Source organism: Neovison vison, chromosome 7 (genome assembly GCF_020171115.1).
Source record: "Neovison vison isolate M4711 chromosome 7, ASM_NN_V1, whole genome shotgun sequence".
NCBI classification, from domain to species: Eukaryota; Metazoa; Chordata; class Mammalia; order Carnivora; family Mustelidae; genus Neogale; species Neogale vison.
This window is the reverse complement of record NC_058097.1, coordinates 189,471,170-189,497,002: the sequence shown is the minus strand read 5'-3', so window position 1 is coordinate 189,497,002 and position 25,833 is coordinate 189,471,170. Positions and strand designations below refer to the sequence as shown.

General features: G+C 41.8%; 1 protein-coding gene across 5 annotated transcripts in view; it reads left to right on the top strand.

Annotated features, from left to right (window-relative positions):
* AMBRA1 (autophagy and beclin 1 regulator 1) overlaps nucleotides 1-25,833 on the top strand; it is a 180,793-nt gene that overhangs the window by 86,222 nt on the left and 68,738 nt on the right. For all 5 annotated transcript variants that reach the window (XM_044259183.1, XM_044259188.1, XM_044259186.1 and 2 more), the window contains 2 exons: nucleotides 2,416-2,496; nucleotides 2,916-3,016. In XM_044259183.1, the coding sequence (XP_044115118.1) occupies nucleotides 2,416-2,496; nucleotides 2,916-3,016 (182 nt within the window). The remainder of the gene's footprint in view (nucleotides 1-2,415; nucleotides 2,497-2,915; nucleotides 3,017-25,833) is intronic.

Genomic DNA, 25,833 nt, shown 5'->3' with positions numbered 1-25,833 from the left:
TCTGAGCAGAGAGCCCGATGTGGGGCTGGATCCCAGGACCCCGGGATCATGACCTAAACCGAAGGCAGAGGCTTTAACCCACTGAGCCACCCAGGCATCCCTGTACTTCTTTTTTTTTTTAAATCTGTTTATTTGAGAGAGCGAGAACATGAGTGAGCCTGGGGAGGGGTAGGGGTGGGGAGAGAGGGAAAATCCCAGAATCTCAAGTAGACTCCCCACTGAGCTGGGAGCCTGATTCCAGGCTTGATCTCCCAACCTTGAGATCGTGACCTGAGCCAAAATCAAGAGTTGGATGGTCCACTGACTGAGCCACACAGCACCCCTCATTTGTACATTTAAGTGTGATATGGGGGTGTGGCGCCTGGGTGGCTCAGTCTTTGAGCATCTGCCTTTGCCAGGTCATGGCCCCAGCCTCCTGGGATCAAGCCCCCAGCTCCCTGCTCAAGAGGAAGCCTGCTTTTCCCTCTCCCACTCCCCCTGCTTGTGTTCCCTCTCTCACTGTGTCTCCCTCTCTCTGTCAAATAAGTAAATAAATAATCTGAAAGGAAAAAAAGTGAATTGGTACTTTGGTCAAAATTTGAAGCTACATATATTTGAAAAATAATAATATGCTTAATTTGAGAACTGTCTTATTCGTTTGATATTTATCTTCTCCTGTTTGCATATGGCTACTGAGATCTTGTAACAATTTGTGCGTTCCCCAGAGCTGCAGTGTACTAGTCATGAAGTTCTGATTTCATTGTTATTTTTAATAATATTTTTACTTTCCATATAGTCTGTTTTCTCTCCCTCTCTCCCTCTCTCTCTGTTTCTCTCTTTCTCTCTCCCTTTGTCTCTCCCTACATCTGTAGAGTTTCAAGTCAAGAGGATAGGATATGTTAAGGAAAACAATAGTATACCTTCTCTTTTGAGAAAATAAAGAGCAAGTACCGACTTTTAATGGATCAGCTTCCAATATCTCTGATATTGATTGCTCTGTTAATGCTCAGCATCCAATCCCACTAAGATATAAAACCTTCCTAGGCATTCATTTCTGGCTTCTAAAGCTCCCAGTAGTCCATTTGAAAGCTAAAGTATTGTCTTAACTTTGGTTCCAGGGCCAGTTCAAAGATGGTCTCATTAAGTTGAAGATAATCCAAAGGGAGAATTCAGAAAAAGTACCAAATCAAGCTTTCAGAGGTTCATTTATTTTGTGGAGTTGGTTAAGAAGCTAATTAACTGCACTGTCCAGGCAGTGCCCTTTGGCTTATTGTTCCTTTGATGCCTTAGAAACTAAGCCATGTGAAGTCTTCTTGTAGGAGGCAGTGAGGTATACTGGAAAGAGCAAGGGCTTCAGAATCAGGTAGAGATATGCCTTGAATCCTGCCTTAGCCACTTACTAGTTGTGTGACCCTGGGCATTTGCCTTTCTGGTCCTTAGTTTCCATATCTATAAAACAAAGCCAGTAATACCTTATGGAATAGTTAGAAGGATTAAATAGGATAACATGTTAGTAAACTTTATACTGAAACTTGGTATTTAATGAATGGTGGTTATTACTGTTGCTTTACCAGACCATAAAGAAAACACCTAGCCTTCTTCTTCTTTTTCCTTTTTTTTTTTTAACTCAAATGCTTGGGATTGCATTGTCTTACACTCCTTATTAATGCCAATTTTGCAGTCACTAAAAAAAGGGACAGCCTAGTCTTTTTCTTGTGTGTTGTTTTTCTTTCACTTTTCACGAGTGATTTTTTTTTTTTCCGTATCAGAGACCTAAACAGACTCATTTAGAGATTACCATTTGGTGAATGAAGTTGATGGGGGAATCTTTTTCTCCCAAGATTCCCCAAGGCCAGAGTTTCTCTGTATCTTTCAATCTAGAAAAAGAAGTTTATATATTTCCATTCCAGGTCCCTTGAAGATCTAAACTTGACTTCAGTTTCAGATGCTACAGGATTCAGAGATCACATTAGCTCATGAAAAATCATCCTCCTACTTACTGAACTGTTAGCAAATGCTCATAAAGCTTTTAGTTGAGATACTCCAGAAATGTAGTGTTACTAATGTGTCATCCAAATTAGTAAGCAACCGGATGACTAATTTCTTTGGGATCTTCACCTAAGTGTAGGAATTTCATTTGGGGGGCACCTGGGTGGCTCTGTGGATTAAGCCTCTGCCTTCGCCTCAGGTCATGATCTCAGGGTCCTGGGATCGAGCCCACATTGGGCTCTCTGCTCAGCAGGGAGCTTGCTTCCCCCACCCCTCTCTGCCTGCCTCTCTGCCTACTTGAGATCTCTGTCTGCCAAATAAATAAATGAATAAATAAATAAATAAATAAATAAATTCCTTTGGGGGGTGTTTGTCTCTCAGGCTGATGGGTGGTTCTGCTTAGTGACTCTCTTATACATAGTTTTGAAAACTTTTTGTTTTCTCCAGGGACAATGGTGACAGATCCAGGCACCGAGCTCCACGCAATGCCCGGATGTCCGCACCTTCACTTGGACGCTTCGTTCCAAGGTAAGAACTGGGTGATCTTTATGAGGGAGCCTTTATGAGAGTCTGGGATTTTGTTTTTAAACCTACTTTTGGACTTCGGGTTCCGTATCTGAAATTATTTCCTAGTCAGCCTGTAATCTGGCCATGCCACCTAAAGACTTGACAGGAGATGATTGGCCACAATGAAAAGAGATAGAAAAGTGGCCTGGGGAGTATCCTATTCAAGATTAGAAGCCCTGTGAAACTGCAGAAGAAAGACAGGAAGGAGATACAAGTCTGCAGAAGGACAGATTCCAGAAATTTTTACAATGTGCAGGGCTTCTGTGGATTCTAAGTTTAGTGGATCCCTTAGCCTTGACTATTGGGGGTAATGGATAGTATATCTCCTTTGTTTTATGGTAATGTTTCATGGGCTTCTCATACGTGGTTCCTTCTTGTAGGCGTTTCTTGCTGCCTGAGTATTTGCCTTATGCAGGGATTTTTCATGAACGTGGACAGCCTGGCTTGGCAACTCACTCTTCTGTTAACAGGGTCCTGGCAGGTAAGGAAATGTTTCTTTGGAATTTGAAAAGTTGAAGGGGCAGGGAGCCAGATAAAGCTTTCCCCTCCTTTACCTATGTTGTTGTGATGGCATCTTGGCATCTGGCTGAAAACTCTGTTTTGTACCCAATTCTTTATTTCAAGGCAAGAAACGAGAATGGAGCAAACCTGGTTTATCTTTCCCATTCCCACTTCCTTCAAACATCTTTTTTAAAAAAACTTGTTTAAACTCTTTGTTTCTTAATCCGACAATTAGATTCTAGCTATGCTTTTAATTGAATGATAAAGGTGTCTTGTTCATGTTTTGGTTGGTGAGATACTCATGAACCAGATCCTGTGATTTAATTAGGAGTTTAATGCACACCTCTTCAACCCTTCACTCATCTGCCAGCGGATGGAGTTTCCAGGTACTGTGGAAGCTTCCAGGGAAGAAGGAGGAGAGGGGACCCATAAGGCTGGTTCAGAAACTTCAGAAACAGAAAACGGGCTGGACAAGCCCAGCTGAGGCAGTTTTATGGTGGCTGACTATCTTAGCAACGAATGTTTTTGGCCTAAGCTACATGATGTGACCAGGCTCTCAGATGTAGTGTGTGCTGATGCTTCTGGGCAGTGTTTAGAGAAGGAAACAAAGCAGGATTCTGTTTTTTTCTGACAAAAGTTATTTCCCTTTCACACTCTTTCCTCCACTTCCCTCTCACCTCTACTGCCAACCTCTAAATTTATGTATGTGAAGGCATAATCGGTATAAAAATCAATCCACATTTAGGTGTGTCTTTAATTAGCATCTATTAGAAATTTCTTAAAGACATTATGTTTCAGAAAATCTGGGCTATGTGGTGGTAAAGGTAGGAAGGGATCCGGGTGAGACAGTAACACTGTCAGCCTGGGAGAATGTGATTCCTAACCAAGCTACTGTGACAGCTAGAAGGCCACAGGATCTCTGGTCACTCTTAGGCAGGACTATCCTTGACCCAGTGTCAAGGCCTAGAAGTCCTAGAAACCTCAGTGGTTTCTCTGCTAGCCACCAGATTCTTTGTAGGCCCAGCCTTGGTTGGGGAGCAAACTACATTCTGGTCCCCTAATGAGCTTGTCTGAGGACCTCTGGCCCTAGTGGGTGAACAGACGCGATGCCTTGGTGCCTCCCCATGCTTGGTGATTCTGTGTGGCTTGGCTGATGGCATGTGGAAGCTCCTTACTGGCAGATAATCACTTACTGCCAGGCAGTACTACAGAGCTCTTCTCCAGCCTGTGTTCCAGACATCTGCCTCCATCACCTCACACAGCACCTCCTGTTCCTCTCCTGCTAGAAAATCTCTGTTTCCTTAGCATTTAGCTTTGCTTAGGAACAGCTGTATGTTTATTTCTTCCTTAGATTTAAGAACTCTACCACCATTTCCTGTTTCCTCCTTTATGCCCAGCGGTCCGACCCCCAAAAGGCCCACTTTAACTTATGGATACTTTTGAATACAGGGGTTGTGTTCCAGCAGGTAGTTGTTAACGGATATGAAATCTACTGAGAAAAGTTCTCTAGCAAAGAATGCAAAGTATCTCAAGGGGAAGGAAACTAGATTCTCAAGAACCTCACTCTTGCATTAGGTTAGCAGATGGTTTCCATTCACAATTAAACCAGTTTCTTCTGTTTTCTGAAGATACATGTTATAGAGAGCCTATTGGTCTTTTCATAAAGGCCCTCATCATTTGTAGATTCAGGTTTCCTCTGCTGTCCAAAAGTGGAGTGTTCTTACAGAACCTTTTGCAAGCCAAATGGCACAAAGTAAAGAAGCAATTACCATTAATTCATACGAAAAAAAATTTTTAGTGTACCCAAACCCAAAAAATAAGGTCTCTTAAGGCTTTTCTGATACCTTACGATGCATCTTGCTAATGGAGGCACAAAATAAATTGAGATAAAGCACAGATGTGCTCACAGACGCAGTTCAAAGCTCTGGCAGGTTGATGCTCTCAGAGTGCATGCTGCCTCTAACAGCTCGCTGCAAAGCAAATGCTGAATGCTATTTTCACTTTTCGTCTTTTTTCATAAGAGTGAAAATCCTCTTCAGATTTCCTTTACTTAGTGAAAGCAAGGTACTAATGTAGGTCTTTTGTAAAACTGAAATGGTGTAACACAAACTTTCAAGAAGTGACAGGGCCCAGGGGTGGGGGGTTGGGGCCTGGGGGGCAGGGTACCTGTGTTTGGGTATAGAGGAAGCTAAAGCCCAGAAGACCAGCTTGTCCAGAGTAATACAGCTAGAAGTTGAGGAGCCAGAACTGAACCAGGCAGTGGGACTCCAAAGCTTCCTAGTCTGCCTCCCTCCATACAGTTATTTTAAAAGACAGAGCATCAAAATAGCATGCTTCTTCCAGGACCTTAATCTAGAAGAGGGAAAGAGCTCCCAGGGAACTTGGCTGATTTCCAGGGTTTTTCTTAATTGCATTAATTCCTCTTTATCTATTTTTTAAATTTTGTTTTATTTTTAAAGATTTTTATTTGTCAGAGAGAGAGTAAGCACACAAGCAGAGGGAATGGCAGGCAGAGAGAGAGGCAGGCTCCCCGCTGAGCAGGGAGCCTGATGTAGGACCTGATCCCAGGACTCTGGGATCATGACCTGAGCCGAAAACAGATACTTAACCAACTGAGCCACCCAGGCATCCCAATTCCTCTGTTTTAAGTGGTTTCTAGACATAGCCTTTTATGACCCAGTGGAGCTTGCTGAGGAAAATCATTATGTCATAGTCCTTTTTTTTTTTGAGCCTTCTAGTGGATGCAGATTTTTGCTTTGTATTAAACTTACTGCGATCATGTAATAGAGCTCCTGTAATAACGGCTTTTGGAGTGAAAGACAAATTGGCCTGTTAGCAGTAAGCACTCCCAGTTTTCCTAGAAAGGCAGTTTCACTTGTATGATTGGAATGAGGTTGTGATAGTCTCAAAACAATTACATTCAACAGGTATTTTTTGTGTAGCTATGTGCTAGGCACTGTTCTGGGCTACCAGAGTGCATAAGAGGCACGATTCTTGTCCTCCTGTAGCTCAAAGTCTAGATGCTTGACCATACCTCAATTTGGCTGTTTGGTTCTTAGCTCCAAACATCAATCGAACCTTTTTTTTTTTTTTTAAGATTTTATTTATTTAAGAGAGAGAGAAAGCACAGGCAGAGAGAGGGCAGAGGAGAGAAGCAGGCTCCCCACTGAGCAAGGAGCCCGATGCTGGTCTTGATCCCAGGACCCTGGGATCATGACCTGAGCTGAAGGCACATGTGGTTTTTTTTTTGTTTTTAAAGATTTTATTTATTTATTTGACAGACAGAGATCACAAGCAGGGAGAGAGGCAGGCAGAGAGAGAGAGAAGAGGAAGCAGGCTCCCCGCCGAGCAGAGAGCCCGATGTGGGGCTTGATCCCAGGACCCTGAGATCATGACCTGAGCTGAAGGCAAAGGCTTTAAGCCACTGAGCCACCCAGGCGCCCCTGAAGTCAGGTGTTTAACCAGCTGAGCCACCCAGGTGCCCTAAAGCCAAACTCTTTGAAAGGTGAATGCCTTTTTGCCTGGATGAAGCATACACACACCTGCAGTTTTGGGAAGCGTGACCTGAAGGTGTGACCAGGTGTAGCAAACAAGTCTCCTGTGGACCAAAGCCATTCAGAGTCATCAAAAAAAATGGATTTGTAGACAGTTAAAATCCATTCTGCCTACTTCCTTGCACATGATCCTGAGAGTGATAATAGAAAACAGAAGCTACTACAAAGAAGTGTTTTGATTGTTAATTTTCATCTCTTCCTCTTTATCTTGGTGCCTTCCCCACAATTGTATAGGTTCCTGGTGGCCTCTAGTCACCCATCAACCCATGTCATCCCCCTTCTTTAGCAACACAAGTTCTGAACCTATACTAAAAGTAGTATAAGTAAATTTAAAGCTACTGCAACTCTACCAGGTGTATTTCTGGGGAACACAGAGAAGTCTGGGGAGCTCCCCCTGCTGACTTTTTAGTAGACAGCTCTAGCTCTGTGCAGTGACAGCCACTGATAGTAAAGAAGGACATAAAGTTAATGACTGGCTACAATGAGCCACGTGCTGTCCCAAGTGCTTTCCCATACATTACCTCCTATAATCGTTATGGCAGCCCTGTGAAGTAGATCATCCATTTCCGTGCTGCAGGGGAAAAAACGGACATTCAGAGAAGTTAGGTCACTTGCCTGATACAACACAGTAAGAGGCTGACCTAGAACTTTAAACCAGGTCTGTCTGTCTGACTCATAATCTTCTGTGCCATGTTTTGCCTGGGTTCAAGTAGGGGGTACCTGCCAAAAGGTTCATAAGCTTACAGTATTTTTCTGCATGTTTGAGGCCTCATAAAAGTGAAATGAGAAGCCCTGGCATTTGACATCTTCCCGGTAATTACTGGAAGAACAAAAAACTTAGGAGGGATAGAGACCTGGGTAATGTAGATTATTAGTTATATGTCCTGCCTAATCTTTTTGACTTTCATCCTAATGAGCATCTGTTCCCAGCAGATGTGGGCCTGATGTACTTAATTTAGTGTTTTGATTAAAATCAATGGGTCATGATTTTCTTGCTCCTTGCCACAGGTCATTGGGGCCTGGTTGAGTGTCCTGGGCTATAGATGGCTTTGTGCCCAGTCATCCTAATTTTTCTAATTGCCCAGTCATCCTAATTTTTCTCTTAAAAAAATATCTTCTCTCTTTGACCCACTAGACATTCAGGAGTGTGTTCTTCAGTTTTCATGTATTTGTGAATTTCCCAAATTTCCTTCTGTTGTTGATTTCTTATTTGATATCACCATGGTGTATGATTTCAGTTATCTTAATTTATTGAAACTTGATTTATGGCTTAGCACATGGTCTGTCCTGGAGAATGTTACCTATGTGCTTGAGTAGAATATGTATTCTGTTGTTGCATGGAGTGTGCTGTAGATTTTGGGGAGATCTACTTGGTTGATAGTGTCGTTCAAGTTTTGTATAACCTTGCTGATTTTTGGTCTAGTTGTCCTATCCTTTAAGACTGAGGCATTGGAATTTCTAATTATTACTGCTGAATTGTGTATTTCTCCATTTAGTTTTGTCAGGTTTTGCCTTATATATTTTGAGACCTTGTTGTTAGGTACATATATTTTTATAGTTGTTATGCCTTTGTGATGAATTTAACTCTTATCATTATAAAATGTCACTGTAATAAATGTCTGTTTGTCTCTAGCAATATTGTTTTTAAGTCTCTTTTTTCTTTTTTTTTTTTTTTTAAAGATTTTATTTATTTATTTGAGAGAGAGAGACAGTGAGAGAGAGCATGAGCAAGGAGAAGGTCAGAGAGCGAAGCAGACTCCCCATGGAGCTGGGAGCCTGATGTGGGACTCGATCCCGGGACTCCAGGATCACGCCCTGAGCCAAAGGCAGTCGTCCAACCAACTGAGCCACCCAGGCGTCCCGAAGTCTCTTTTTTCTTATATTAGTATAGCTACTCCAGCTCTTTTATGCCTGTTGATTGTGTAAGATATATTTTTTCTATCCTTTTAACTTTTAGCCTATTTATTTTTTTCAGTTTAAGTAGGTCTCTTACAGAAAGCATATACAGGGGCCCTCGAGTGGCTCAGAGGGTTAGGCCTCTGCCTTCGGCTCAGGTCATGATTCCAGGGTCTTGGAATTGGGCCCCACATGGGACTCTGTGCTCAGTGGGGAGCCTGCTCCCCCCGCCCTCGCCTGCCTCTCTGCTTACTTATGATCTATGTCAAATAAGTAAGTAAAATCTTAAAAAAAAAAAAAAAAAAGAATAGAAAGCATATACAATTGACCTTTGAACAATTGCAGGAGTTAAGAGCACTGACCCCCCATGTAGTTGAAAATCTGTGTATAACTTTGATACCCCAAAACATAGCTACTAATAGCCTACTGTTGACAAAAAGTCTTACCAATAATATGAAAAGTTGATAAGCACATTATTTTGTGTGTATTACATGTGTGTATTCTTATAAGCCAGAGAAAAGAAAATACTATTTAGAAAAATCATAATGAAGAGAAAATACATTTATAAGTTGTGGGTCAGACAGAGTTACCTCTTTTGTAAGACTTTTCTTTTCCTTGTGAACTTTATTTTTGGTTGTCTTTTGCCTTTTAGATATTCTGCATTTCCCTGGTACCTTAGAGAATTCCTTTTAGGAGGCCTGTCTGGTCTGATTTGGCCATGTGGGTGGGCATCTGGGGCCCTGGGCTTGCTGACTTTTAGAAATTAGTCTGATTTCTCAACCCAGTATCATAGCTCTCTAATACAACAAATTGCCTAATATACTAGATCTTTGCTTGAATTGGCAAATCTGGGAAAGATGAACAGTATGTGTGATATGGTTGAGGGCCATCATAATATACTTAAATGGTATGAACATAAATGAATCATAGTTCTGGTGTTGGACCATTTATCTCCATGGCTGGACCCTTTATCTCCATGGCTGGGCCCTTTATCTCCGTGTCCTTTACCTCTCTGGTACCTAGTAGCCAGGCAAATAAAGTGAGTGACACATTCCAATTCAACATCAATTAAGATGGCTGTTTATAAACCCCAGATAAATGGACAATTAGTAGTGGCGGTACTAGCTAGTGCTCCTTTAATAATTAACCCAATTACCTTTCATACTGCTCCAGTGATGAAAGTGAAGGTGATAAGGGGCTGGCTTGGTTGCCTGGGAAACAGAGAAGTAAGTGCACCCAGCCTTCCGAAACAGACACCTTACAGCACCCAGGACTTTTACTTACTTGGGGTCCATCATTCACGGGAGCATTGGTGTCCTCTCTACCCCAGTCTTTTTTACTGCATCTCCTTACACTGCTAGTGAGAAGTATGCTTATTGAGAACCAGGGTCTTAGTTTCTAAGCTGAATTGCCTGTGCTGTTAAGCTTTACTAGGGGAAAATACTGGGCTTTGTCAATGAACTTTTATATTCCTTTTATATTATGTGACTTCGTTTTTCTGTGCCTCTGTCTCTCCCCCAGGAAATTTCCTCTTGATCTTTCCCCACTCACTGGTGCTTCCCCACCTGTGCCCTTTCTCTACTGTCATTTTGAAGTGTATGTAGCGATTTTCTAAATGTGTAGCATTTTCCAGGGCACTTTGGGTCTTACAAAAGAATTAAATGGTTCTGCCCTTAGGAAGTTGATAGTCTAGCCAGGGAGTGGCCTGATTTTCTATTTTGTTTTGGCCCTGCTACTAAAAATTTAATAATTCCCCTGGGACTTTAACTGCCAATTCTGATTAGCTAAGGAGGATGCAGCTCAAATACAATGTGGCCTAAGGATTTATATCTTTTGGTACAGTTTGAAGACACTTTGACTGTGTCCCCACTTTTCTTTTGAATAGGTCTATGAGGATGAGGAAGTGGGAGTTTGGGGAGGGTAGCTGTCATTTATAGTATATAGTTTGCTTGGGAGGCATTATAGCAACATGTTTGAGTTTGGACTCTAGAGCCACGCTGTCTAGGTTCAGATATTTATTCTGCTACTTCTAGCAGTGTGATCTTTGTTAATTTATTTTACCTTTTGGGGTCCTCAATTTCTTCATATGTAAAATGGGCATAAGAATAGTTCCTGGCTTATAGGATTGTTTCAAGGATTGAATGAGTTAAACGAGTGAAATTAAATGAACGAAACACTTAGAATAGTATTTTTTGGTATGTAAGTATTCAGTAGATGTTAGGTATTATCATTATTGTGATTTTTGTTAATAAATTTTAGAGACCAGTCTGAGTTAGAGCCATGCCAGTCTCCTCATTGATTATAACCTTGCTGGTCTCTCACTGTTTTTCTGTGTTCTCCTCAAGTGGGGCTCTTCTGGGTCCCAAGCAGGACTTTTTCACCTTTTCCTGGGGTTAGTGAGTTGAAAATACTGTAGACCTTTTGTTCTATGGCACCAACAAATGGTAACCTGAGAGTTAACAGTCTAGTGTGTGCTCTGTTGCCTGTAGTCATGTCCCTCAAGCAGGGAAGAATAGAGGAGTCACAAAGTTCACATGTGCCAGACTATTTTCTGTCCTCCATCAGGACTTGTGTTGGTAAAATGAGTCGCTACTCAGCGCATCGAGTGTTTGCTTTTGTTTACCCATGGCAACATGAGATTCTCAGGGTGTGGCTCCTGGACCAGTACCGTCATTACCTGGGGAAGTGTTATAAATGCAAATCCTTAATTCCTACCCCAGACCCACCGAATCAGAAACTCTGGTTGTAGGCCCCCGGAATTTGTGTTTTAAAGAGTCTTGTAGGTGATCATGATTACTTTAAAATTTGAGAACTCAGTGAGCTAGGGACAGATGTAGAGACAGAGGCATGGGAAGAGATGAGGTGGTAATACCCAGGAACCCAAGATACATTCGTGCTGGTGAGCCCTGTTGGTTAACTCTTCTTCATCTGGAGCTGTTAATAAGGGGGAAGTATGAATGAATTCCTAATTACATACAGAGTACTCTGTATGTAATTTTTGATTCAGTGAGCATTTATTGAACTTACGTTGTTTATATGGTACAATGTTAGGTATCCGAATGAACAAGACATGATCTCTGCCCTCTAAAGTTTACCACCTACTAAGTTGGTATTATGCTGAATGCTAGATAGAATTATAAACAGAAAGCTGGCTGTGGGAGCTCAGTACCTTACAGTATTTCTGCAGCAGAAAGTGAGAGGAACTGACCTATAACCTCTCTCCTAACTTTTTTTTTTGGGGGAGGGATATTTTATTTATTTATTTGAGATAGTGAGAGAGAACACTAGCCGTGGGACAGAGGGAGAGGAAGAACCAGGCTCCCCACAGAGCAGGGAGCCCCGTGTGGAACTTGATCCCAGGACCCTGGGATCATGACCCAAGCTGAAGGCAGACGCTTAACCGACTAAGGCACCCAGGCGCCCCTCTCCTAGCTTCTTAACCAACCTTCACCTGTTAATCTTCCTTCTCCCAAAAAGAGAAGTGTTAATGTCAGCATATCTGAATTGAGACCCCGCTGTTTACTTGTACTTCAAGCTGTCTGTATTCTGGGGCTTCCTTGGATGTAGAGTGATCTCGAAGTTTATTAAGTCCTGTGGTTGTGTACTCCTTAGAAGTACTAGTCATTTTGAAGGTGCCAACTAAAGATGGCCTCAAATTTTAAGTACTCGCTGTATTGCCAGAACCTTTGCTTCTCTCTTCTTAGATTATGTTGTTTTGTGTTTTGGCATGTTTTGCAACCCCTCAAAACAAATGGTACAATATAGAAATCTACAAAGGAGATGTGAGGAAAGAAAAAGCTAAAATGTGAGGTCCGAGCCCTTATTTTCTAGTGGAAGCAGTAGCCAGACAATCTCCACTTTATTTAAGATTGGAGATCTTCTACAGCCCCTGGAAAGATTTAAAACAATCCTTCTGCTGTCCCATCTACTCCATCAGTTTTACCCACATGATCATATAAATGCTGGTAGCTAATAAACCATGCTAACCTTCCACCTCCTTCTTTTTAAAACTCTAAGCTCACATAAGCTTTTCTTTCTCTTTCTCTTTATGAGCTCAAGCAGCCTCATTTATTCCAAACTGGCTGGAAATGCCATAGAAGCTGGCAGACAGCACCTCTCACCCTCTTTACCAAAGTAGAGCCAACCTGTGGGTGTTAATTTCCTTTCTTTAACAACTGCTGATCCACAAGGCCAACTCTTCCCCAGGGTCCTTGTGCCACTCAACTGGAAGCTGAGAGCAAGCATGGATATCTCAGTATAAGCCATATGGAAAGAGGCACCTGCAGGTAGGTGACTAGGGACCTTCTGGAGTGTTGAGACTCCCTGAAGGTGGTTCTTTTGGCCAGGAGTTAATTTTCACCCCAGAGCCAGATCGTTATCCTGTAACCACAGTTTTTCATTTTTATAAGGCTACTGAGATCATTCCCTTGGTTTGTCCTAAGCCCAGTTCACTGCAGCTGTATGCACCAGGCAGAAGGGGCCTAGCTTCATTCCTATTGTTTTGAGCAGTACGACTGTATTCTTTGGAAATGTCTGCCTGGCAATAAACTCGTGATTTTTACTCTTGAGGCTTATGGCTGGCAAAGCACATGCCAGAAGTATTTCCTCCTAAGCAGAGAATTTAACTAGTCTAGGCTACAAAGGAGCAGAGAGAAAGGTGAACAGGAGGTATAAGGTCAAACTTCCTAGTGGGAACAAGGGAATTGTTCAGGAAGGTGAGGTGTACATATGAGGATATATCACTTACTTTCATAAATAAATCTGGCTAGAAAGGTGAATTTTCTCCAGAATATGACATATTGCCAATGACTGCTTTTGGTAAAACTTAGTAGTTTTTTCAGTAGCAGGATTCCCGCAGTCTTTTTATTATAGTTTCCCTTGGGCTGGTAACATAAATGAAAGGACTGACATGGAAATACGCACAGTCTTTCCTGCCTATTGAAGTTTTACCTGGGCAAATATGTCAGAGGTTGTGCTTTACTATAGCAGATATTCAAATTATCCAACATTACCCTGCATGTTGAACTGGCAAAAGGGCTGTGAAAAGAAAGAATGTAGTAAGTCAAGCTTAGATGTGACCATGAGCTAATACTAGAACACATTTGCAAAATGTAATGGCTGCGGAATATGGTGCTTTGAATGTGCTTTTAAAACAAAACAACCTATGTTGAACAAGAGTGGTGAAAGTGGGCATCCTTGTCTTGTTCCTGATCTCAATGGGAAGGCTGCAAGCTTTTTCCCATTGAGGATGATATTTGCTGTATGGTTCAACATTCGCAAATCAATCAATGTGATACAACAAATTAATATGAGAAGAGAGAAGAACCACATGGTCCTCTCAATTGATGCAGAAAAAGCATTTGACAAAATCCAACATCCGTTCCTGATTAAAACGCTTCAAAGTATAGGGATAGAGGGAACATTCCTGAACCTCATCAAATCTATCTATGAAAGACCCACAGCAAATAAACTTCTGGGACTTCATCAAAATCAAAAGCTTCTGCACAGCAAAGGAAACAGTCAAAAAAACAAAGAGGCAACCCACGGAATGGGAGAAGATATTTGCAAATGACAGTACAGACAAAAGGTTGATATCCAGGATCTATAATGAACTCCTCAAACTCAACCCACACGAAACAGACAAACACATCAAAAAATGGGCAGAAGATATGAACAGACACTTCTCCAATCAAGACATACAAATGGCTATCAGACACATGAAAAAATGCTCATCATCATTAGCCCTCAGGGAGATTCAAATTAAAACCACATTGAGATATCACCTTACACCAGTTAGAATGGCCAAAATTAACAAAACAGGAAACAACATGTGTTGGAGAGGATGTGGAGAAAGGGGAACCCTCTTACACTGTTGGTGGGAATGCAAGTTGGTGCAACCTCTTTGGAGAACAGTGTGGAGATTCCTTAAGAAATTAAAAATAGAGCTTCCCTACGACCCTGCAATTGCACTCTTGGGTATTTACCCCAAAGATACAGATGTTGTGAAAAGAAGGGCCATCTGTACCCCAATGTTTATAGCAGCAATGGCCACAGTCGCCAAACTATGGAAAGAACCAAGATGCCCTTCAACGGATGAATGGATAAGGAAGATGTGGTCCATATACATTATGGAGTATTATGCCTCCATCAGAAAGGATGAATACCCAACTTTTGTAGCAACATGGACGGGACTGGAAGAGATTATGCTGAGTGAAATAAGTCAAGCAGAGAGAGTCAGTTATCATATGGTTTCACTTATTTGTGGAGCATAACAAATAGCATGGAGGACAAGGGGCGTTAGAGAGGAGTAGGGAATTTGGGTAAATTGGAAGGGGAGGTGAACCATGAGAGACTATGGACTCTGAAAAACAGTCTGAGGGGTTTGAAGTGGCGGGGGGGGTGGGAGGTTGGGGTACCAGGTGGTGGGTATTATAGAGGGCACGGCTTGCATGGAGCACTGGGTGTGGTGAAAAAATAATGAATACTGTTTTTCTGAAAATAAATAAATTGGGGGAAAAAAAAAAAAACAAAAAACCTCTGCCTTCCCCTCAGGTCATGATTCCAGGGTCCTGGGATGGAGCCCCACATCGGGTTCTCTGCTCAGCGGGGAGCCTGCTTCCCCCTCTCTCTCTGCCTGCCTTCTGCCTACTTGTGATCTTTCTCTATCAAATAAATAAATAAATAAAAATATTAAAAAAAAAAAACAAAAAACAAAACAACCTGGGGTGCCTGGGTGGCTCAGTGGGTTAAGCCTCTGCCTTCGGCTCAGCTCATGGTCTCAGGGTCCTGGGATCGAGCCCCATGTCAGGCTCTCTGCTCAGCGGAGAACCTGCTTCCCCCTCTCTGCCTACCTCTCTGCCTATTTGTGATCTCTCTCTCTTAATAAAATCTTTAAATAAATAAATAAATAAATACAAACAAACCAAAAAACCTAAGGGCAGTTACTTTATGCTAAGTACTATTCTAAGCACTTCTCACATATGCACTCAATCTTCTCCACGTTCTAGTAATGTCCTGTTTCTACTCATTTTTGGAGATGAGGACACTGAGGCATAGGAGGATTAAATAATTTGCCCAAGACCACAGCTAGTACTTGATGGAGTGGTAATTGGGGATGCAAGCAGTCTGGCTCTAGATCGGGACTTTTCAGACAGAACCATCATGGGGTATGGGTGACTCCTTGTTGGTAGAAAAACAGACTGAAATTTAAACCCTGGCCATACTTTAAAGAGAACAAAAATAATTTGTTTGGTTCCCAAGACTGCTGCTGGGGAGGGGGCTCTGAATTCTGCTATATTCTTGTTGCAGCTCCTTTCCCCTAGAAAGGGGGCCCTGTAGAATTACATTCCCAAACAATGAATCCTGAAGAGGTAATTACACTGTTGCCATCCCATTGGGAAGAAGGCTGGGGCGGTGATTACATTCCAAAACAAAGCTGTTCGGGTATAATTGCACTGTGCTGCTCTTATCAGTCTCGGGAAGGCAGGCCTCTGGTCTCCATCCTCATTTGTTTTTGAGATGAAATCCGAATAGCATTCAATTAATAGGCAAGACCCAGGCACAGGGAAGCCAGCCAAAAGAGCCAAGAGGACATTAACTTGCTATTGCATTTTCCTTCTACTTAAATTCTGCAGACCTTTAAGTATCAGCAGATTTGAGGGAGAGCCCATTTGAGAAAATGTATTTGCTGCTAATGAAGGGTTAGAGACCCCTACTTAGAGAGACTGTGCCCCAAAGACCTCATTGGTCTTTATGCAAAGAAGAGATGGTTGGGTAGCAGGGAAATTTCCCTCTTCCATCAGCAGCTTTTGCTCTATCAAAAGGTGGCCAGCCCTTCTTTCAAATATTTCTCTAAGACTTCTAGCATATATGTTTTTTTCATGTATGGCTTCTAGTCATGGATCAAAAAGCTCCTCTATGGTTCTGCTGAGATAATAAGGCTGACTTTTGTTAAATTTCAGCAATAATCTCTAGATCTGGCCTGGAAGAAGAAACAACACTAATTTAATTGTTCTGTATTATGATTCAGAGAGCACAAAACGGCCCGTGGCCTCTTAGGCATGCTTGTTGAACTAGAGCAGAGAAGGAGGGGTTAGGATGGATGTTACCAGGCTGTGGGTTGCACAGATCCTTCAGAAGTGGTATAGCCTTGGGGTGTCTGGCTGGCTCAGTTGGTAGAGCCTGTGACTCTTGATCTCAAGGTTTTGAGTTTGCTCCCCACAATGGCTGAAGAGATAACTTAAAAATAAAGTCTTTTTAAAAAAATTTAAAAACTGGTGTAGGCTTGGCCATTGCATCAGTTAGCTCTTTCTGTCTCATAAAACACGCCAAAATTTATTGGCTTAAACCAGCATATAAATATATGAAATTCTGTGGGTTCAGTGTGCAGTGTATGTGGTCTGGGTCGACTCGGCTGCTGTTTGCAGTCTGCTGATGGCTTGGCTGGTTATGTATGGTCTCGATGTGTAGGCAGAATAATGGCTTGCCAAAGACCTCCACATCCTAATTCCTAGAACCTGTGAATGTGTTACTACTTTCTGTGGCAGCAGAAACTATGCAGATCTGATTGAACTTACAGATTTTAAGTTGCAGGGAGGAATTAATCTGTATGGACCCCCATTCTAATCAGATGAGCCCTTAAAAGGGGAAGAGAAAGGATAGTCAAAAGACATGCAATGGTAGATGAGAATGGCCCTCAGCTAACAATCATCAAGGAAATGAGCACCTTAATCCTATAATTGCAGGGAACTAAATTCTGCCAGCAACCCAAATGAGCAGGGAAATAGATCATCCCCTAGAGCCTCCAGAAAGGAATACAGCCCTGGCAGCACCTTGATTTTAGCCCCATGAGGACCCAGATTGGATTTCTGACCTGCAGAACCGAAAGCTAGTGAATTTATATTAAGCCATTAAGTTTGTGGTAATTTCTAATGGTAGCCATAGAAAACTAATGTACAGAGATGGCTTCCTGGACATATCTGGTGGTTTTAGCCTCAGCTGGGATGGTTTATCTCCTTCCTGTTCACCAGTAAGTTAACTCATGCTTCTTCACGTAGAGTCTCAGGATTCCAAAGAGAAATAAGAGAGGTCAGGTGTCAGTGCACAAGCACATTTCAAGGCTCTGGTTATGTCACTTTTGTTGTTCCATCAGCTAAAGCTAGCCACGTGGCCAAGCCTAGAGTCAGAGAGGGCAATCTCAAAAGACGTGAATAACTCATTAATGGTGATTACTGTAACACTGTACCACAACTAAGTAGATTTTTGAGATCTGTGGTAGCCTGGTAGCTCACCCTAAACAGATTGCCTTTTTTTTTTTTTTTTTTTTAAGTGTCTTTACATATACTTGAAAGTTTCAGCATACCAAGGGGTATAGATGTATAGATTTGGAACTTCAGAGAAACATCTTGGCTTAGATCATTTTTTGGATTATTCAGAGAAACATGAATTTAGGAATTACATCCAAATAGGAAACTGGATCCTGGTTTTCTAGACGTAATGTTTCAAAGAACCTACCTTTTCTCTTTCTCTGGGTGTTTTCTGGGATGTAGCCCTCTATTTCTGTGTGCTGGAGGGTGAAAAGATGTGCAGAAGAGATCTGTGGGTGGTTGGGCCCCTCGGGACCACGTGTCTTTCTGTGTAGGAGTAAGACCGGCAGAATTAACAGTACGAGCATTTACTAAATCAGCTGTCAGTGAACCCGTACCTGTGGCATCGTTTATAATCCACAGCTCCTTTAACAGAAGCAGCTTGGAAGAAAAGTTCCTGAACACTAAGGCAAGGGGTCTTTGTGTGCCCAGTCATTGTGGCATGTTGTGCTTTTTTATACCAGCAGTTGGGAGAAGCTAGAATTGAGTTCTTCTCAAGCACAGGACTTAACTTTTGTTTGACTTTATTCATGAGACTGGTAGACAAAACAAAACACTATGTTACGGGCTGCGAATGTGAATGCATGGATTGGGCCTCAGGCACACAGAGGCAAGTTTCATATTCACCAGTGATTCTTTTAGGACTTCCTTGATGTTCTTTCAAGGCCATCTCAATGACTGATAGGACGTAGACTCTGCTGCAGGTGAGCCCTCAATTTTGTATTGGGCAATTTTGTTCAAAATGGGACAGCCTGTGTACAGGAAAGGTGTATACTTACCATTGGGAATTTTAGCTGGCTTCGTTGAAGCTCAGCAGGGCACCCAGTATGCTTATTAAAGATCTCTTTGTCCTGCCTCAGAGCTTAGTCAATTCAGGAAAGGACCATGAGGCAGAAAGGGAGGTGCTGCCACAACTTGAAATGTACATGTGGGACCATGTTTGCTACGAGAACGTGAAGAGAAATGACTTGCTCAGCTGAGCTTGGGTTGGGGAAAATGCAGATTCCACTCCCAAGAGGAGGGGGAGCAGTCGTGTACCTTGGGAAGGAAGAACAGCACTAAGAATGGAAATGTACAGACTGTTTAAAGAGCTTATCTCTTACTGTCTGATAAGAGGCTCGAATCTGTAGTGATGAGATCCAGCCAACATTCTTCTTTTCTGCTTTTGCTCTTTGGGTCCCCTTCTCCTCCTGACTTTACATTTATCTCTCATGGGTCACAGAATTTGAACTTGTATTCCTTTAAGGTAAAATGAAGACAGCAAACATAAGACGTAATTGAGAGCTTATAAAAGCCACAGACTGTTTCTTGGTCTAAATATTTTCATTGATTCTGCTGAACTGAGGTGGCTGGGGAAAAGTGGTAAAATGTTCTGTTGCTTATTAGGTAGACTAATTAAAACTGAAAATATCAATACAAAGCTGAAATAAGTTTTTTCCAAACGCCCAATTCCACCCTTATGTTCTAGGTGAAAAGACTGTAGGAATAGCTTAGGAACACCTGCTCTGAAGAAGTTTCCGGCTATTCTCATCTTTGTCTTACCTTGGAAGAATTTTAAGGTCTTACAGCTAGAAGCAGCCAGCAGCACCGGTTAGCTTGGGAATCTTTGGATACCTCTCTACTGCTATTATCCAACCCAAGCTGCCGCTAAAAATTCGCTGGCTAAATGAGAACAGTGAGCTTGCTCTGCTGGCAGCTTCCAGACCTTTCCCCACCTGGCCGCACCCATTTAACTGTTGTCCCTGAGACTCATTTATAGACCTTCTCATGCTGCCACTCCGTCCAAGTAACAGGAATTGGCCATGGAATTCGGAGATTGCAGTGTTGAAAGAAGGGCTGACTGGCTGTTCATTCCTCTCAAACTTGATGTAGACTTTTTGTCTCTTTCTACTCTTATTTCCAGGTACTCTGTGTTTTAAGTTTGGTTACACAGACTTACTAGTCTTTGTTTTTAGGCACTGGGTAGAGTTGTCTGCCTTTTCCTTTATTTTATTAGTGTCTCTCCTAAGTGGGAGAGGGGCTTTTTTCCCAAAAGGCTAATGCAGCTTCTAGAGAGAGAGACTGCGTGTGCTTTTTTCTGACACCCAAAGAAAAGCCGTTAGAGTTTAGGAATTCTGAAAAAAATAATCTTAGTTTTGGTATTTGGGGATATTCTTTATTTAAAGATCCCTGCCTTTGGAGCCCCTGGCTAGCGTAGTCAGTAGAGCATGTGACTCTTGATCTTGGGGTTGTGAGTTCAACCTCCACACTGGGCACAGGGCTTACTTTAAAAAAAAAAAAAAGTGCCTCCTTTCTTTGCCTTCTTAGTTTGAATGCCACAGTACTTTTCCACCTTCTTCCAGATCTGAGACCTTAGAACAAAGGTGAAAAGTATATGATAAGAAATTATGGAATTCTTTATTTTTTTAAAGAAAGAATTTTTCCCCCCAGATTTTATTTATTTGAGAGAGTGCACTAGCAGGGGAGTGGTAAAGGGAGAGGGAACAGCAGACTCCCTGCCAAGCAGGGAGCCCCATGTGGGACTTGATCCCAGGACCCCATGATCATGACCTGAGCTGAAGGCAGATGCTTAACCAGCTGAGCCACCCAGCAGCCCCAGAAATTATGGGATTCTTAATATCAAGAACTAAGCAGTGTTGGTCAGAATTTGACTATTTTGCATTTTACAATTTTACATGACTCATAATTTTTGTGTGGGGAGTATAACTGAAACAAACTATCAAACGGGAATGGCCTAAGGGCCTGGTCTCTGAAGGAAAAAATGTGAGAATTTTGAATCCTTAGGCCTTTTAATTGTGGCACATTGAGGTGCCTCAGCGCAGTAGGTAGTGCGTCAGTCTCATAATTGTGGCACATTGAATTATGCTCAGAGCTCCTCTTATAGCTTCTGTTTGTCTTCCCTTCTGTGGGCAGTTTGTGATGGGAGGCGCTTTTTCTTTTTCCTTTTTAAATATTTATTTGAGAGAGAGAAAAAGAGAGAGCACGAGCAGTGGGGAGGGGCAGAGACAGAGGGAGACTCAGACTTCCCACTGAGCAGGGAGCCCACCCAGGGGCGTGATCCCAGGATCATGAGATCCTGACCTGCACTGGAAGGCAGATGCTTAGTCTACTGAGCTGGGAGGAGCTTTTTTTGTGTGTGATTAATAAACTCAATCAAAGACTATTGTAAACGAATACAGGTGAGATTAAGGTTCAGCCTACCTCCCAGAGACATGCATGCCTCTTTTCTCCTTTTTCAGCCTCGGACCTAGGCATTAAGCAGTTGAGTCTTTCACTTAGTCTCCTTTGGCTTTGGTGTTCTTAAATGTTGAACATTAGCAAGTCTCAAGGAGTCACCTGTACTACTGCTTGCTTTAGAGAAACCAAAGGTTTGAATTCTTTTAATCCTGCTTAATCCTTTGTATTCCAGATTATACCTAGCAGTGAGCCTTGGAGTCTGCCTGCCACCTAGGTTGACTAGGATTTAAAGTTAATTGGGTTCCTATTCCACTCTCAGAAGGATCTAATGTACTTTATTATTTATATGTTTTATTTATGCTCTTGATAAGACTTTTTTCCCATTTAACAATGTATTCAATCCACCTCAACTCATTTTCTCCTCTCCTCTGCGCACTCAGGTTGATCTATGAGAACATAGTGTGGTCCCCTCCTCATGTTATAGATCTGTGTAACATAACAAGTTGAGCTTTAAAATTTCCATTTCTTAACTCTATACTGTGTTGCTTCTCTTCTGAGCTTTCTTGACTTTTGCTTTTTTCTTTTCATCTTTCTGCTGTAAAGACCATAATCAGGATCTCCTTAGAAAAAGGTAGATAGGGATTAGATACCCTTCGTGAACCAGGACTGTGTTTCTTCTTGAGCCTAGTCTTCTCTGCCAGCCATGGAGAAAAATCTCGTATGAGTACTAGTCCTTTGTAGGCCCTCCCACCCCGCCCAACAGACAGTATAGCTACACTAGAACAAAGAGTAGAATTTGAGGTAGAAATTAGGTTTCTTTTTGAACTTGAGAAGTATGTGAATGGGTCTGTTGTGTTCATATTGATCTTATGTCTCAGAACAATTATTTTTTCATTTATTTTCTTATTCATTGAAAACTATTTTACCTCAGTGGTTCTAATATTTACTAACTTCATTATGAAATTAATCAATAGGAAAAAATACCAAAACTGATTTTACTACTCCATCCATTGCTATTTGAATGGATAATATAGTCTTGTTCTCACGTTTGTGTGTAATAAATTCAGCATTTTTGAATGCTACTCTGTGCTAGGTCCTATATTAAGTGCTGGGAAATTTTTAACAGGAAAAAAATTAAGTTAACTTCATTAAGAATCCTTCCAGGTTCAATTATTTTCCTAACTTTTCAGTACTTTGTTACTCTGTATCCAGAAGTACTAGATTTTAGGTGATTCATTACATCACTGTCAAAATTTTCCCACAAGTAATTGGAAAATAATTAGCTTTGTTCTATGACAAAGCTTTAACCCAAAAGATGTCAATAGAATATTTATCCTATCAAATGTGTTACAGAAATGCAAGCTATCACTTCTCTGGTTTTCTCTGTGTCTCTTCACCACACTTGAAGTTCCTGCTACTCAAACCAGACTTCATTTGTCTCCTTTTCCTCAACCGGCTTTTTTGGAGCAGTGTAGTGTCTTTCCAGCTTTGGCTCCCTTAGATCAAGTCAGTCTTCTCTTCCTGACTATCACAAAGGCAGTCGTTCTGTTAGGATATCGGAGGATGTAGCTCTTCATGAGGGCCTTTGGCACTGTTTGTCAGTCGTTTACTTCCCAGTAATGTTGCATTAAAGTTTTAATTAACCACTAAATTTAAGTTGACTTCTTAGTTGAGGCAGCTTTCCTTTCCTGTAGGCAGGCAGTCTTTTGTTGCATGGCCTAACACACTGGCATGCCACCAAGTTGAGATCAATGCATAAAAATCACATTTGCTGGGGCACCTGGGTGGCTCAGTGGGTTAAGCCGCTGCCTTCGGCTCAGGTCATGATCTCAGGGTCCTGGGATCGAGCCCCACATCGGGCTCTCTGCTCAGCAGGGAGCCTGCTTCCCCTCTCTCTCTGCCTGCCTCTCTGCCTGTTTGTGATCTCTGTCTGTCAAATAAATAAAATCTTTAAAAAAAAAATCACATTTGCTAATTTTTTTTTTTTTTAAATTGTTGATTTAGGGACTGAGGAAGTCACTTGTGTTCTAGAGTAGGATACAGGTTGGTTGGAGTAAGAGGTAAGAGGCTGGTGCCAAAAGAAGAGCTTGTGTTTCCCAGAACCTGTGCCAAGTTAGCCTGGTGAGTAGGTGCATGAAGAGTCTAGGCTTGGGACAATAGTCTGCTCATTGACATGGTACCAAAGTCCACAAGATAGGCACCATGAGATATTGTCTTATTACAATAGTGACTGTTTTTATTATTGTTGTCTTGAGTGTTGTTTTGAGTCTTTTAACCCCTTCAAATAAACTGCCCTAAAATATAGTACCCGGGTGTATGTTGGGAACACAAAAAGATTTGGAAACTACTGATCTTGTGTGTGGGAAGCTGAATTAGAAGTTGACAGCCTGGGGCTGCCTGGGTGGCTCAGTTGTTACGCACCTGCCTTTGCCTCAGGTCATGAACCCAGGTTCAGGGTCCTAGGATTGAGCCCTGCGTCAGGCTCCCTGCTCAGCAGGAAACTTGCTTCTCCCTTTCCCACCCCCGCTGCTGTGTTCCCTCTCTCAGTGTTCTCTCTCTCTCTGTCTCAACAGCCTGGCTGTTGTCCTTGTCATTGTCCTTCACTATATAATTTAAATGAGTCATTTAGTCTTTTTGTCCACTTGACAGGAGAGGATGTGGTGCTTACCTCCATGTTCCTTGTAGGGATTAAGTAGGAGAAAGTGGCAAAGTACTCTAACTTCCTTTGGAAAAGATATTATCTGAAGTCAAAAGGAATGAAAGTAGATCTATGCCTTAGCACTCGGGTTATTTGCAGTACCTAAACTACTTAAGACACACTGGGACTGCCAACTTTGGATGTTCTGGTGACAGGAACACCTCAATGCTAAGGGACAGGCTCAGGTGGCTGAGAAGGATCCATCTCGGCTTAATAAAAGGAGTCACTAGAGAACATCTGACTTGTGCTAGGAATAGGCACCCTTGGGACATAAAATAAATACTTCCAGAACACAATAGAGGTGGTCACAGATGCAGTAAGGAGGGAGTAGTGCCTGTCCAGGGTTTGCACATCTTCTCAGGCTGAATGTAGTCCGTGACATGTCCTGACTATGCCTGGCTAATTATTATTTTAACCTCTTTTCCAAGAATTTAGCATCAATCAAAGATCTTCGGCCATTTGCCACTCCTTGGTAAAAGTTAATGTGGTTGTGAAGTGAAACCTCAAATATTGAAATAAAAAGTTACTTCCTAACCCCTTTGAGAGATTTAAAATGCCAGCATAATCATAAGGAAATAGCTGATAAAGTAAACTTTTGTAACTGAATTTATTACTAGGTTGGGGAGAGGCCATATAGCTTTGTAATAAGGGCAGCTGAATTCAAATTTCCTCTCACTTCTAACTAACTGGGTGACCATGGGAAAGTTGTTTAACTTATTTGAGCTTCATTTTCCTCATCTGTAGAATCGGGGTTCAGTAACGCCTTTCAGTGACTACCCTATTTATTTAAATTGCCAACCCCCCACCCCTTCCCTTTTCCATTTCTCTTCCCTGTTGTGTAGTTCTCCATGGTACTTGACGTAATTTCACATGCTGTGTGGTGAACTCATTTCCGTTATGTTTCTCTTCGTCCTCTTCTTCCTCCCAGAATATAATTGCCATGAAGGCAGGAATTTTAGTCTGTTTTGTTTATTGTCTGGCAAGAAGTAGGCACTCAATAAGTCTTTGTCTAGTGAATAACCAAACTTCCTTTAAGGTAACTGTGAAGGTTTAATGAGACTCTTCTATTGAATGAGAACTTGTTGTGACCCTCGACACTTAATAAGCTTTCAGAAAATGGTAGCAGTTATGACGTTTTCATTAGAAGATAGTATAGGTCTTACTTATATAAGTGATTAGTGTAAAAGTATTTTGCTACATATTTTTGAAAAATGAATATAAAGGATGCCTTGGTGGCTTAGTAGGTTAAGAGTCTGCCTTTGGCTCAGGTCATGATCCCGGGGTTCTAGGATCAAGCCCTGAGTTGAGCCCCCTGCTCACTGGGGAGTCTGCTTCTCCCTCTCCTCCCCACTAACTCTGCTTACTACCTCTCTTTCTCAGATAAATAAAATCATATATATATATATATATATATGTCTGAGTTATTTTCATTAAAATGACAACTCGGAATACTGAAGAAGACAAAAGCAAACAGGAAAGCTGGGGTGGAGCTAGTGGGCAGGAGGAAAGGAAAGCTTTTCAAAGGGAGGTGATCAAAGGAACACTGTTTAAGAGAGGGAGAAGTCATTGAACAAGTTAAACACAGACTTACCATATGAACCAGTAGTTCCACTCCTAGCTGTTTAGCCAAGACAACTGAAAACATGTGTCCACACAAAAACTTGTACACCAGTGTTCATAGAAGCATTATTTATAACAAGTCAAAGAGTGGAAACTATTCAGATGTCCATCAGCTGATAAGTGGGTAAATAAACTGCGGTATATCTATACAATGGACTGTTATTCAGCCACAAGAAGAAATGAAATACTGATCCATGCTACGACATGGATGAACACAGAAAACATGATGCTAAATGAAAGGAGCCACACACAAAAGGCTGCATATTGTATGATTCCATCTATGTGAAATGTCCAGGAGAGGCAAATCCAAAGAGACAGAAAGTAGCTGCCAGGGGCCGGGTGTGAAGAGAGGACTAAGAAGCAACTGCTCACGCGTACGGGATTTCTGTTTGGTGTGATGAAAATATTCTGGAATTACATAGTGGTGATGGTTGCATAACTCCATGAATATACTAAAAACCACTGAAGTGTGTACCTTGAAAGGGTG